Source organism: Geotrypetes seraphini, chromosome 15, assembly GCF_902459505.1.
Source record: "Geotrypetes seraphini chromosome 15, aGeoSer1.1, whole genome shotgun sequence".
Lineage (NCBI taxonomy): Eukaryota > Metazoa > Chordata > Amphibia > Gymnophiona > Dermophiidae > Geotrypetes > Geotrypetes seraphini.
Genome location: NC_047098.1, coordinates 3,216,938 through 3,231,348, shown reverse-complemented (window position 1 = coordinate 3,231,348; position 14,411 = coordinate 3,216,938). Strand labels below are relative to the sequence as shown.

Genomic DNA, 14,411 nt, shown 5'->3' with positions numbered 1-14,411 from the left:
TCAATTTTTGCCTTTGTCTTCCCCCTTGTGCTTATTTTTTAGTCGTATTTTTTCTTCATATTTTAGATATGTGTTTTATTTGTGTTAAAAAAAACCAAATAAATCAGTATAGGATATTTTTTCCTCGCTGTTCTCACCTCGCCCATGGAGGCCTCATTATTTTCCTCAGCCATTGAATTAAATTTGGCCGAGATGATTTTTCCATTGATGTCCCGTCAACTCACTGGTTTTAAAAAGTGTTGCAGGTGCCAACAGCAAATTTCCATCACTGACCCACATAGTTGAGGCTTCCAGTGCCTCGGCCCAGAACTCTGTGTCAAATCCTGAATGCGGTGTTCTACCCTGCAAAAATGTATAATTAGAGTTGAAAGCTCCAACAAGAGAAGTTGTTTGGCACCAGTAAGGACACCGAGACTACATCGCAGCATTCAACATCGAAAGCATCGACGTTGGCGTCGGGGAATATCGCTCCATCGGATAAGCCAGCTAAAAAGCTGCCAGCTTTCCAACAGGTCTCACAGGTTACCATTGCATTGAGTCCCTTGATGCCGACCAAGTGACAACCATCCTTACGTCTGGCCTCTCCTACATTGAGGTATGCATCCTCTTCAGTCACCCTCACCGAGGCCAGACAAGGCACCGATGGTACCGGCAGGACACCAAATGGTACCGGTGCACTCGTACTGTGAGAAGCTCGAAGCGCTTTTCCAAGTCAGTGACATGTTCAAACTTCTTACTCTGACACTGACTCCATTGGTACCAGTCCAGGCTGAGCATAAGGCCACCAGGTCCTGCGATACTGATACTGGATCTCTGATACCACGCCGATTTTTCCATGCATAAAAACAGCACATCTCATTGCAGATCCCATTCTCTATCACGTTGTCAATCCAGTTCTTCCAGACATCAGCGTTCTTCATCTTTTCGACGATCCAAGTCTGCTAAGCATCGTTCATCTTCAGCTACTTTGAAGTGTAAACACCACTCTCCTTTCCACTCTTCCAAGTGTAAGAGGAAGTCACATCATACATCGTCATCTTCATCGGACCGACACCGGACTCGATGCCATCTGTCTTGACACAGTCCTTCACCAAAAGACTTTTTTGACTCAAACTTACATTCTGACGCAGCGGATGATGTCCCTGAGTCTACTACAGAGGCTTATGACACTACGTCTGAGAAGTTTCCTCATGGAGCTAAATCTCCAACCAAAAGACTTTCTTTCACAAAATTTATTTTTATTTTATTTAAAATTATTCATAACCCACTTATCCACAAATCTAAATGAGGAACAAAATCATATACAAAATCACATTAAATAATACAGACAAATATAAAACAACAAAGAAAAAGATAAAAAAAGAACTGCTCCAACTCACACAGTCACATTGCTCACACCAAAATACACTCAAATAATACCGTTTTCACCCCCTTTCTAAAATACCAAAGCATATCAGATTGGCGCAGAAACAAAGGTAAAGCATTCCATAAAGCTGGGCCATGGGCAAAGAGCTTCCAGACAAATTAGAAGCTAATTCTGCTCATAGTGCTGAATATTTAGAGCAGTGGTCTCAAACTCGATATGTTTATCATAATCACAAAAGTAAAATAAAACAGTTTCTTGATCATATGTCTCTTTAGCTATAAATTACAATATTATTATTAAGACTTAGCCAAAAGGAAAGATTTATAAACTATAAAGAGAGCTAAATTGTCATTTCTTTAATAAGACATTAACTATTTTATTCTTAGGCCCTCCAAGTACCTAGAAATCCAAAATGTGGCCCTGCAAAGGGAGTTTGAGACCACTGATTTAGAGGCATTGGACTATGATGAGCCTCGAGCAGGAATCTGCCACCATGATCCTTATAGCTCCTCAGCCCTGGTTTTCTGTGCTATGTCAACTCAGTATGAAGGAGCCAATACCTCTTCAAATTTTCCCGTCTCTTCTCACACAGAATCACGGATCTCTTCTACATCCCAGTCTTTCAGTGTTGTACCTGATAGCTTGGTATTTCTCGACCTAACATAGGCTGACCTTCATTTTTCTCAGCCTGTTAGACTAATCTTGGAAGCATCCACCTCTGTCTCTTCAGTTTTGGACTATCTTCTACATTTATCCAATTCAGGTCTCAAAACCACTTCAATTAGAGTTCATCTCAGTGCTATCAATGCATTCCACGAGCCAGTCGATGAGAACCTCTCACTGCTCATCCTTTTGTGTCCAGATTCATGAAATGACTTTTCAATGTCAAACCACCTCCAGTGGTTTGGGATCTTAATGTGGTCCTTACAGCTTTGATGAAGCCTCCTTTTGAACCAATGTCTGCGGCTCATCTCAAATACCTTACTTGGAAAGTGGTCTTTCTCATCTCCCTTACTTCAGCTCGCCGAGTCACATTGATGGCACTGATGATGGATCCGTCTTTCACAGTGTTCCACCATGACAAAGTGGTGCTTCGCACCCATCCTAAGTTTCTTCCAAAGGTTGTCATGGAATTTCACCTTAATCAATCTATTGTACTTCCAGTATTCTTTCCTAAGCCTTACTCTCATCCTGGGGAAATGACTCTTCACACTCTGGACTGCAAACAATTATTGGCCAACTATTTGCAGAAAACTCAACTGCTCAGAACATCTCAACTTTTTGTCTCCTTTGATCCTAACAAGTTGGGACATCCAGTATCCAAGAGAATGATTTCTACATGGTTGGCCTCTTGTATATCTTTCAGTTATGCTCAGACTGGGCTACAACTGGGGAGTCGTGTCACAGCCCACAAAGTCAGAGCTATGGCAGCTTCAGTTGCTTTTCTTCGCTCCACTCCTATTGATGGAATCTGTAAAGCTGCTACTTGGTCCTCAGTTCACACATCTCACATCACACATTCACATCCCATCTGTCAATCTTATTCCAGATGGGATGGTCACTTCAGCCAAGCAGTTTTGCAAAATCTATTTTCCTAATAGCCAACTCTACCTCCATCCCATTCTAGTAAGCTAGGGAGTCCCACATGTGAGAATATGCTGCCTTCTTGTCCTGGGATAAAGCACAGTTACTTACCGTAACAGGTTTTATCCAGGGACAGCAGGCAGATATTCTCACAACCCACCCACCTCCCCTGGTTGGCTTCTTAGCTTGCTTAACGAACTGAAGAGGCGTCGGGCGGGAAGGTACAGTTCGCAAACTTTCTCGAGTTCTTAAAGTGGCATGCACTTTTAAAGCTGTCTGTACCGGGGCTCCGTGGATGATGACACCCACATGTGAGAATATCTGCTGTCCCTGGGTAACACCTGTTATGGTAAGTAACTGTGCTTTCAGTTGCTTTAGGAAGTTCTTAACAGACTTGACGATCTGCTCCTATGGCAGGCTGTTACAGATGATCTGCAGTGCTTCTTTCAGTTTGACAATTATGGTAGTCCAAGGTGTTTAGGTCTGGCAAATTTGAAGCTTCCATTTCTTGAGATAGCAGCCACCATTGCCTTTGCTCCGAAACCTTGTTCACACAGTGTTTGGATTCTTATTTTGTTTTCTACCGACACCTTGCCTATGATTGCTGTTCTATTCCAAAATGGTTTTTTTAATTATCTGTAAATTATGTTATTAAATTCAAATTATTCACATTCAAATTGTTTACAAAAGTCTGTCACTGTGACGACATTAACAGTAAGCTGTGCCTCCATTTTTTCAAGTAAGAGCAGTTTAACAATGCAAACATTTTCAAATGCACAAAAATCTCTATAACTTCACCATGCTTAAAGATAATCTCATTCTGCTTGACCCACAAACATAGATAATAACAACAAATAAAGCTATACAACTTCATAGTGAAATTCCAAGTGGCTGCTGAGAAAAGAGCGAAAAACTCTAAGGGTTATTTTGGTTTTTTTGCCTCACCCTGTATATAATAATATACATCTTTTGCTGGTCCTGCATTATGCTCAGTGTATTTGGAAGGGGCGATGACTATTGTAGGCAACACTGTCCTTACCCGGTTTGTTTGGTCTTAATTGCAGGCTAATCTAGATGAATTCCAGATGAGTTCACCTACATTCCTTAGAGCTTTAATGACAGCAGTTTGTACTGCGGCCATTATAGGTGAGTATTCTGTAATTCCCTTCTGCAAAATTCATGCAGGAGGAGGCACCTAACCACCTCGTTTTTTATGTCTGTCAAAATTTTCTCTACAATACAGTGCACAATTAGCCACATCTAGCAACTTATGAAGCAATAATGTGCAATAAAGAAATAATACCTCATGTACTTTTATCTTGGGCTATAATTAGGGTGAAGCTGAACTGGGAAAACTTGAAATACTTAACCCTCTCAGTCATTGCCAACCAGAGTAGAAATGTTTCATTTTCAGCCTATGAAAATGGAAGCAGCTTTGTCCTTAGGGAAGACCAGATTTGCATTTGTCTAATGCAGTGTATCACAAACAGCAGGGATGTCAAAGTCCCTCCTCGAGGGCCGCAATCCAATCGGGTTTTAGGGGAAATCCTGAAAACCCGACTGGATTGCGGCCCTCGAGGAGGGATTTTGACACCCCTGTCCTACAGGATGTGCCTCTTGCAACTAGAGGTATTTTCTGTAGGTAGTCAGCCGGCACTGGCACCCCTCCTCCTCTCCGCGCCCCCCCCCCCCCCCCCCACCCCACTGATGTACAAATTTTAGGTTTTAGAAAGCTCAGGGTCCTGTCTGGAGAGCCTCCAGGCATGCTAAAATTTGCAAGATACTGATCTAATGAAAGCGCCATTAGTAATCCTAATATCTTCTTGGTTTACTGCTAACTAGTTTTGGTTTTGGCTGGTTGACATTGTCCCCCGGATCTACTTCTAGGCACTTGCTTGAAAGTGTTCTCTTAGCATCAGAGTGCCAGCTCCTGAGATAGCGAATGGCCCGAGTCTAGAGAGATCTGATATGAAATCCTTGAAACACACAACACCATTAAATCTCTCTTTAATATTTATTTGCAGCCATTGGGGAAACTGATTAGGAAGCTTTTTAGAGTTGCTTATATGTATGAAGGTTATGTAAAGTTGTTGCCTTTAGAAAGGAAAGGAGGCAAAGAATTGGTTATTTAAATAGAAGGTTTTGGTGAATGTAGCATAAACCTCTTGTTTGGGAATGGGCAATATTAGCAAAGATAAGTTATTAGTATTACTCAGATCAAGTGATTGCTTCTTAGATAGCTTTGGTGGGTCTCTGGGAGTTATTTGGAAAGAAATGACAGCGTTCGAGAGCAAATTAAGTGATAAAAGAGTCTTTTAAAAATTGAAAGTTGCTCATCAGTTGAAACGTTATTTGGATGACAAAGCATTGACCACAGTGGTTGAGCCTTAAATGTTAAGAACTTAGTTTATGCTAATGTTTTTATGAGTGGGACTGTCAGCCTAGTATAGAAATAAAACTTCAGTTACCGTACTAAGTGCTTACCTATTTGCTTGTATTAACTTTTAAGGTTCATCATTCTCAAGAGCCCTTATATGAACAAGATGGGATAGAAAATAGTGTTCTTGGGAGACAGCTAAAGTCTTCTCAAGGGAATCTCTGCGATGACTAGGTTTAGAAAGGCAACCTGGAGATCTAAAACTATCAATACGTTTGGTCCAAATGTCCCTTAGAGTTTGTTGCTGTTATAAGGTGCCATCAACTCGTGCTCGAGTCCTAGCGACTTGATGAATTGCAGATCTAAAAAGAAATCAGTTTTGTGCTAGTCCGAAAAGGTTCTCCAGTATCATCCCCATTGTTGTTTTCAACGTGTCCAGCTATATGATTGCAGGTCACTCTCTTTACCTGATTCCTTCGATCTTCCCAAACACGATGTCCCACTCCAGTGATCTCTCTCTTCTGATAGTGTAACCAAAATAAGACAGTCGTAACTTCATCATTTGGGCTTCAAGGGACATAGCTAGTTTGATCTCTTCCAGAATTGATTTGGCAGTCCATAGCATGCATAAAATCCTTCTCCAGCACCAAAGCTCAAATGAGTCAATCTTCTTTCTGTCTTGTTTCAGTAATGTCCAGCTTTTGCATCCATAACTGACCACTGAGAAAATGAGTGCATGGACAAGTCTAATCTTCGTTTGGAGTGTTACCTCCTTGCCTTTGAATAGCGACCAAGTGCAATTCTGCAGAGTATTTCCTCCCTGCTAGTTGCTTCTTTGTTTACAAAAGAGCCCAGGAGATTGAAATCCTTTACAACTTCTATTCTATCGCCTTCAAGCTCAAAATCTTCATCATTTTCCATGTTCATTATCTTCATCTTGTTTATGTTCAGTTCTAATTCCATGTTATGACTTTCAACTTTGACTTTTCTCAGTAGATACAACATGTCTTCTTTGCTGCTGGTGATGAGCGTTGTATCATCTGCATAGTGCAGATTGTTTATATTTCAGCCACCAACTTTGAAACCAATGTTCTCTTCTTCCAAATTTGCTTTTCTGAAGATAGCTTCACTGTAAAGGTTGAACAGGAAAGGTGACAAGATGCATCCTTGCCTGATGCCACATTTTATTGGAAACCAATCAGTGTTGTCATATTCTGTTCTCACTGCAGCTTCTTGATTTTCAAATAGGTGCTCTATCAACTGAGTTATGTATTTGGGTATTCCCATTTGCACTAGAGTTCTCCATAGTTTATTGTGATCCACACAGTCAAAAGCTTTGCTGTAGTCAATGAAGCAAAGGTATAGGGTTTTTTTTTAATATTCTTTGCTCTTCAATATCCATCTAACATTGGCAATAATGTCTCTTGTTCCTCGATCTTTTCTAAAACCAGCCTGAATTTTGGGTAGTTCTTGCTCAACGTATGATTGGAGCCTTCGTTGTATTATTTTCAGCAATATTTTGATGGCATGTGGAATTAATGCAATTGTTCTGTAGTTGTTGCAGTCCTTGGCGTCACCTTTCTTCGGTATAGGTATAAACAGTGATCCTATCCATAAGAACATAAGATTTTCCGCTCCTGGGTCAGACCAGTGGTTCATCATGCCCAGCAGTCCACTTACGCGGTGGCTCTTAGGTCAAAGACCTAATCTGGTTTTCCCATTTGCATGTTCTGATTCAATTTTCTGACAAATATCCTTGAGATATCATTCTTTGTCTTGCCAAAGTTGATGTTGAAACACTCAGTACATTTGTGATACTTTTTCTCTTATCACCAGATAGTTTTGCTTGTCTTCTTTCTTCTGCTACTTTTCTGGTTTCTTCTGAGATCCAAAGTGATTTCTTGGCTTTCTTTTTCACTAGTTAGATTTGATGTCATTCTGTAACTCTTCAGGCTCTCTATCTCCTGTATCAAGCAAGACAAACCTATTGTTTAGTTTTATCCAATAGTCAGATGGAATGTTTTCAATGTTGTATTTTGGGAGGTCTCTAATGATCATCATCTTGCGAACCTTCACCTTGATCTTGCATGTCAAAAGCTCGTGGTCGCTTCCACAATCAGCTCCTGGTTTAGTCAAAGCTGCAGAATTCCATCTCTGTCCTACATAGATTTAGTCAATTTGATTTCAATACATGCCATTTGGAGATGTCCATGTGTACTGGCGATGTTTGTGGTGTTGGAAATGTGTATTTATGATTGATGGTTTGTTTTCCGAAACTGTACTAAGTTATCACCAGTTTCATTTCTTTTTCCTATGCCGTACTTTCCAACCACAGCAAACAAAGAAGATATATACTACCCACAAAAAAAGTCAACAAGAGGTCCAAACAAGTAGGAGTAGGAAAAAAGCACAATGGAGAAAGCTGTGTTCAGCTAAGAAACCTTCATCAAGAGTCCAGTTCAGAAATAAGCAACCCAATGATGTGAGGGCAGCACGTTCACAATCGTAATTGCAATTACGAAGGCTTCTTAGCCAAAACATAGCTTGTGTTGAGTCCTTTTTGAAGAATTTTTAAGAAATAGCTTTCAATGAGTTGATCAAGCTACTCCTTGTGACCCTGGGCAAGTCACTCAGTCCTCCATAGCCTCAGGTACATTAGATAGATTGTGAGTCCACTGGGACAGATGGGGAAAATACTTGAGTACCTGATTGTAAAACCGCTTAGAAAAGCTTTATAGGCGGTTTATAAAAATCTAATAAACTTGATCACATCACTACTCTCCATTCTGCTTTTTTTCTATTCCCACGTGCTTTCCAACCACTGTTTCTTCAGATGTACTTTCTACTTTTGCATTGAAGTCCCCAAAAATGATTACTTTGGCGTTTGATCTATTACATTTTGACGTTATTCATAGAACAATTCTACATTCTCATCTTTTATGTCTGTCGTTGGAGCATATACTTGGATCAAGGTGACAATGATCGGCTTTCCCTGCAGACGGATTGACATGAGTATCACTGATTACACTGTACCATCTTTGAAAGCTTACTATTTAGGATGAATGCCACGTCATTTTTCCCATGTGTTTCATTACCAGAGTAGCAGATCCAATGCCCGCTTGATTGAAAATGGTTCTGTCCTGTCCATTTGAGCTCACTGATCCCTATCAAATTGATTTTGTCTTTTTACATTTGATCTTTAACAATTTCCAGTTTTCCTTGATTCATGCTTCATATCTTTACAACTTCTGATCTCCCTTTTCTGTCCAGTAATATCAGCATTAGGATGTCCTGACGGCTTTGATCCATCAGTTTCATAAACACTGGGCATACTCTGGGAGATGGTCAGCTCTTCCCTAGTAGTATGGTGAGTGCCTTCTGACCTAGGGAAACATCTTCCAGCATTATATGTCAATTCTTTATGTCTCATCATCATCAAGTTTTCTTGGCAGAATACAGAAGTAGATTGCCGGGCCTTTCTTCTGTGCAGTATAACCTCGGCGCATCAAGCACGATCCTCCGTCTCCAACACTGCCCATCTGCTGCTGCCCAGATGGGGGGTATATCATTAGTCTGACATCTCCGCTGAAACCTGTCCACCTTGAGAGGCCCTGCTGATAGTGAAACTACCTTCGGCATAGCCTTCAGCTTCTCAGATAGAATTTAGACCCATTAATAATTTACTAGCATTTAGAAAGCGTTAAAGACATTTCTTTTCCTTTCAATTGAAGAGAATTTAGAGTAAGGGAGGGGTGGTGGCTTTTTATGTGTTTGGAAGAATGATCTGTTGGAAAATGTTTTGGGGGGGGTTTTAATCCTCATTCAAAATGAATATCTAAAGAACTTGCTTCCATGACTGCTCTGTTTGAATGAACTTGTTCCATTAAAAAAGTATTAAAATATTGTTGAGGGCGTTTCAAAAAGTAACAGCAAATTGAATATTTTGACATTATATAAGTTAATCAGAAATACAGATTATATGTCATTTTTCTACATAATCACCCTCCTTTTCAACACACTTCTCACACTGTTGTACCAACTTCTTTATTCCATTAGTAAAAAAAACATTTTTGGTTGTGCCTTCAGCCAGGAATGCACCACTTCTTTGACCTCATCATCGCTTCCAATTCTTCATCCTTTCAAAGCATCCTTTGAGGGTCCAAACACATGATAAATCAGAGAATGAATGAAATACTGTCAGTTTGCTGTTACTTTTTGAAACACCCTCGTAAATAAATAAGTGTTTAGAGCAGGGATCTCAAAGTCCCTCCTTGAGAGCTGCAATCCAGTTGGGTTTTCAGGATTTCCCCAATGAATATGCATTGAATGCAATGCATACACATAGATCTCATGCATATTCATTGGAGCAATTCTGAAAACCCGACTGGATTGCGGTCCTCAAGGAGGGACTTTGAGACCCCTGGTTTAGAGCATACCATGAGAAGGCATTCTTGTGGGTGCCTCCAGTTGGTATCTTCTCCAGAAAGGGTAAGCAGAGGCACTAGAAAATGCTTTTTTTTTTTATATAAATCTTTATTCATTTTCAAATAAGTGTATAATAATCAATCAGAAAATTTTTAACAATTCACTTGACAATCTTACTTATACTGTATTTTCACGCATATAACGCGCGGGAACAAAGCATTGCTGTAAAAAAAAATCTATATAGCACGCACACGCGTATACCGCGCATGCTGCTATAACCTCCTCCCGCCACCCCCGCTTACTCCCTCTTCTGGCCTCCCTCTTCCCTGTGCTGGGCTGGTCTGGGCTTTGAGCATTTGCGCATGCTCAAAGCCTTCTGGTCTCGCTCTCTCCGAGATTCTCAGATTCAGAATCTCGGAAAGAGCGAGACCAGAAGGCTTTGAGCATGCGTAAATGCTCAAAGCCCAGACCAGCCCAGCACAGGGAAGAAGGAGGATCTCCCTCGCACCGCCCAGCCCAGGCGAGGGAGGATCTTCAGGCACTGGCACTGGCATGTCCTGTGCATTGGTGCTGGTGCCGGTGCCCAATCGGGTAAGCGATGTCTTTGCGGTGCGGGGGGGATGTAGGATCGTGGGGGAGGGGGGGTGACGCGAGCGGTGGGGGAGGATGCCGGTTCGCAGGAGGGATGCCGGATCGCAATGAGAAAAAAAAAATTGTATAACGCGCTCACACATATAACGCGCATGGTTATACTCGGTTTGTAAAATCGTGTATAACGCGCGCGTTATATGCGTGAAAATACGGTAAGCCTGAAAATATATAAAAGAATCCCTTCCCACCCACCCATTTATTAATAATAAAACAATTAGCAATTATTATCTTTCCCAACCCGATCCTCCCTATATCTTATCTAATACCAAGGTGTTTAAGATGTCTGATCATTAGAATAAGTAATCAATGGCCCCAAAAGAGGCAATAAAAAGCCTTGGGAAGAGATTGGGGTGGGAGAATGCTTTTGTCTGTGTAGATGCCCTTTCTTGTCCAGTGAAGATAGTTGTTACACGTAATGGGAATGAAAGCCAAGGATCACTAAAAATATGCTAGAGGGAGTTGTGGCATTATTCAAAAACAACTCTCATTGAATAAGACATTTCTGTGTGACAGCTGTTGATGTGAACCAACTAGTATAACAGCAAAGGATGAATTGTTGCGCTGGAGTATTTTTATGTAAGAGTTCTTGGCTAAAACTTTGCATCACTCATCTCTCAGCACAGCATTCCCATATCCATGCTTTGTGTGAAACAGAGCCTGAGAGGAAGGGAAGGAAAAGTGGAGAACAGTCAGAGCGAAACTGGGAGGGAGAGGTAAAAATAGGAATAAAAAGATAATTTGAAACTGAGAGATGGGAAAAAGAACATGAGTGGCTAGAAAAGAAGGAGAAAGACAAGAGAGCAAATGGGAAGGATAGGGAAAAGGCATATTTAATGGAACTTGCAGATAGCAAAAGAGAAAGTGATAATGAAAGAATGTAATTGGACAGTCATGAGAATAGTATGGTAAAGTGTGCCAGGCCCAAAACAGGACAAATTTGAACCTAGCTGGCCTCCATTTTTCAAAGATTAAAGAGGAGCCTTTTAAACCTCTACCAGTGCACATCTGATGGGGGTACAGGGATTCCTGGACCCATTAAATAATTTAGTCTCAGAGCAAGAGTATACCATAAGGGTGTCATTTTCCAAAATCTTTTCTGAGAAACTGAACAAAATAATTATTGCTTATGGCTTATGAAAATAAGTTTCTTATGTTAGTTTCTGTTTACTAAGGCTGGATTGAAATCCAGACATCTCAAATGGTATATTCTCTCTTTTCATAAGATTTAGCCTAATGGGACTAGTCTCTTGTATGCTCTTCTGGCTGCCTAGTGCATCTGGTTTTCTTCTCCTCAGGGGACTGTTCTTCCTTTCGTGTGGACACTGCTATTATCAAGCAGAGACTGCCAGTCTTGCTCAAGTACTTGGACTCTGATACAGAGAGGGAACTACAAGCACTTTATGCACTACAAGCATTGATAGTTAAACTTGATCAACCTCCCAGTAAGTATACAATATGTCTACAATTATCAGACGTTATATTGAGAAGATGTTGCTGTTCGTCAAGGAAGTCAAGCTTCTGTTCTCCTTCCAGCTCTTAAGTTTGTCTGTACCTTATGTCTGGAATAGGATCATATTCCCTCACTGGCCATAACCAAATATGGTTTAAAAACCCATATTTTAGTGTGCCGCTGCTGAAAAAGGTTTATGAGACACTGTCCGTGCTGTTGAAAAACTGAAAATTTAAAAAAGCAAACAAGCAAGAAAAAACATCAACAGTTGCAGTTCTCAGTTTGTCACTGGACTTGCTTGTTACAGGCCTCCCTTTTATCCCTCTTTATTTAAGACAGCCTGATAGCTGCCTTATCCCTCACTGCCCCCCCCCCCCCCTTCATCCCAAACTTCCTATTTTAAAATGTAAGCTTCCTAGATGGTTCTTCCCTCTGCCGGAATAGAAAAGCTAAATAAACTTGAAACTAGCTAGTGATTCATATCAGAATATTCTTATCCTGCTTGATCTCAGGGAAAGTGAAGTTACTCACCTGTAGCAGGTATTCTCTCGAGGACAGCAGGATGAATATTCTTAACTGCTCCACCCTCCTCCCCATGGAGTTGCATTCTGTCAGCTAAGCTGACCTAATCCTGTGTGACAACAGTGAACAGGAAGACGCCTGCATGTGTGATGAGGAACTTCAAAATGATTCTAGCACTGGGCTGCATCAGTGGTGTCACCCATCAGTAAGAATATTTATCATGCTATCCTCGGAGAACATCTGCTACAGGTGAGTAACTTCTCTTTTCAGCCTGAACAAAACAGCTCAAGACAGAAAAAGCTTGGAAACCAGTTATTAGTGTGTTGTCCCCAAAGGTTTGCACTTAAGTGGCTTACAGTGAATAAAAACTCCAGTAAAATTATGTACATAATTAAAAAATCAGAAAAAAAACCACTTGAATAAGGTCGAGAGAGTAAGAGCTCAACAGTCATAAATGAAGGTCTGCTTGTTTTAGTGTTGTCAGAACTTAAGAATAGCCTTACTAATTCTTTTCTCCATTGTTCATATTTTAAGTGGCTGTTCTCTTCTCCTTTTACTATGTAGACTTGTTACGGATGTTTTTTGACTGCCTGTATGATGAGGAGGTGATCTCGGAGGATGCCTTCTACAAATGGGAAAGCAGCAAAGACCCAGCTGAGCAGAACGGCAAAGGAGTAGCATTAAAATCCGTCACTGCTTTCTTCACATGGCTGCGAGAAGCAGAAGAGGAGTCAGAAGATAACTAGAGCTTAGAACAAGACAGAAAACTACAGGCACACAAACAGCAACAATGAAAAGCAAGAAAAAATTTAAGTATTTTTTTAAATGTTTCATGTCTTCGCCAATCACAGTGCAGCAAGGCCAAGTCCCGTGCCGAAAATTAACCCCATGTATGCACGAGTGGGGAAGCAAACAAATGGAACATTACCCACCGAGGGTAATCATGGAGAAATATGGTACTGGGGAAGGGGGGGTGCTAGTTACAACAGGAAGGCAGGTGCATTGAACCAAAACTTCACCTATTACCTAGAGAGAAATTTTCTTTCCATTTTTAATTATATTCTTTATAAACAAAGACTCATTTTCAAAAGACAACCAGATCGGTTAAACTATAAAGGAAAAGTTAATTTTATTATTTTAATGACTGCAAGTGCCAGTTTAATTTTTTAAATTAGCATTTTCCATAAACAAATTATATTGTATGAAAGGAAGAAATATAGCAGAGAATTAAAATATCCTCCCCCTTCCCATGCACCTCCCTTATTTGCTTTCAAAGCATGGTAAGTAGATAAAATAAAGCACCAAACCAGTTTACAGGGGCTTGGAAGTGAGCAAAGCAAAAAGCAGTGATCATCAAGTTTGGAGTTCTTTTGGGGTTTTTTCCCCCCCTTCATTCAATCTTCCTGCCTGCCTCTCAGCTTGCTTCACAAATTAAAAAAGAATAAGTAAAGTAATCCTAACCATACCTAACCTTGGAACAGAAGAAAAATGTGTTGCAAAGCCAGAAATAGAAATCTCGCTGCAGATGGAAGTGCTTGAAGAATGATCTTGTACAATAGAGGAGTGGTGTCGTGGGAAGTACTCGTCAGAACACCCTTTAGAGCTACTTTAAGGTTTTGTAAATACATAGAACAAATATTTAAAGAGAAAAATGGCAAAACCGAGCAATTGACTCCTTGCTATTTCTTTTCATTTTCCAAATATAAAGAACAAAATAAAAGGAACATTGCAAGTTTAAAAAGGAATAAAGCCGCCTCTCCTTCTGAAATGTTCTGGGTGAGAGCCCTGGCTTCAGCAAGTTCCTTCTCATACAGGAGGTATATTTTTAATCTATTGTACATGTGAGGAAATGCTGGATGTGTGTGCTTGCTTACAAAATGGGGTAAAACCAGCCTAGCCTTACAGCTTGGGGCTACCGTATTCACTGAGCTTCTGCCCTGTTATTCCTCAGCCAATGTGAAAATAAGAGATGTGGAAGGAATGTAACATGCTGGAAAAATACATCGGAGTGCTGGGAGCAATTTAGTAGGTAGAAC

At 40.6% G+C, this 14,411-nt stretch overlaps 1 protein-coding gene across 8 annotated transcripts in view; it reads left to right on the top strand.

The window, feature by feature from the left end:
- EIF4G3 (eukaryotic translation initiation factor 4 gamma 3) overlaps window positions 1-13,814 on the top strand; it is a 298,034-nt gene extending 284,220 nt beyond the window's left edge. For all 8 annotated transcript variants that reach the window (XM_033921697.1, XM_033921695.1, XM_033921696.1 and 5 more), the window contains 3 exons: window positions 4,015-4,096; window positions 11,699-11,845; window positions 12,940-13,814. In XM_033921697.1, the coding sequence (XP_033777588.1) occupies window positions 4,015-4,096; window positions 11,699-11,845; window positions 12,940-13,121 (411 nt within the window). In that variant the 3' untranslated portion in view covers window positions 13,122-13,814. The remainder of the gene's footprint in view (window positions 1-4,014; window positions 4,097-11,698; window positions 11,846-12,939) is intronic.
- The last annotated feature ends 597 nt before the right edge of the window (window positions 13,815-14,411 follow it).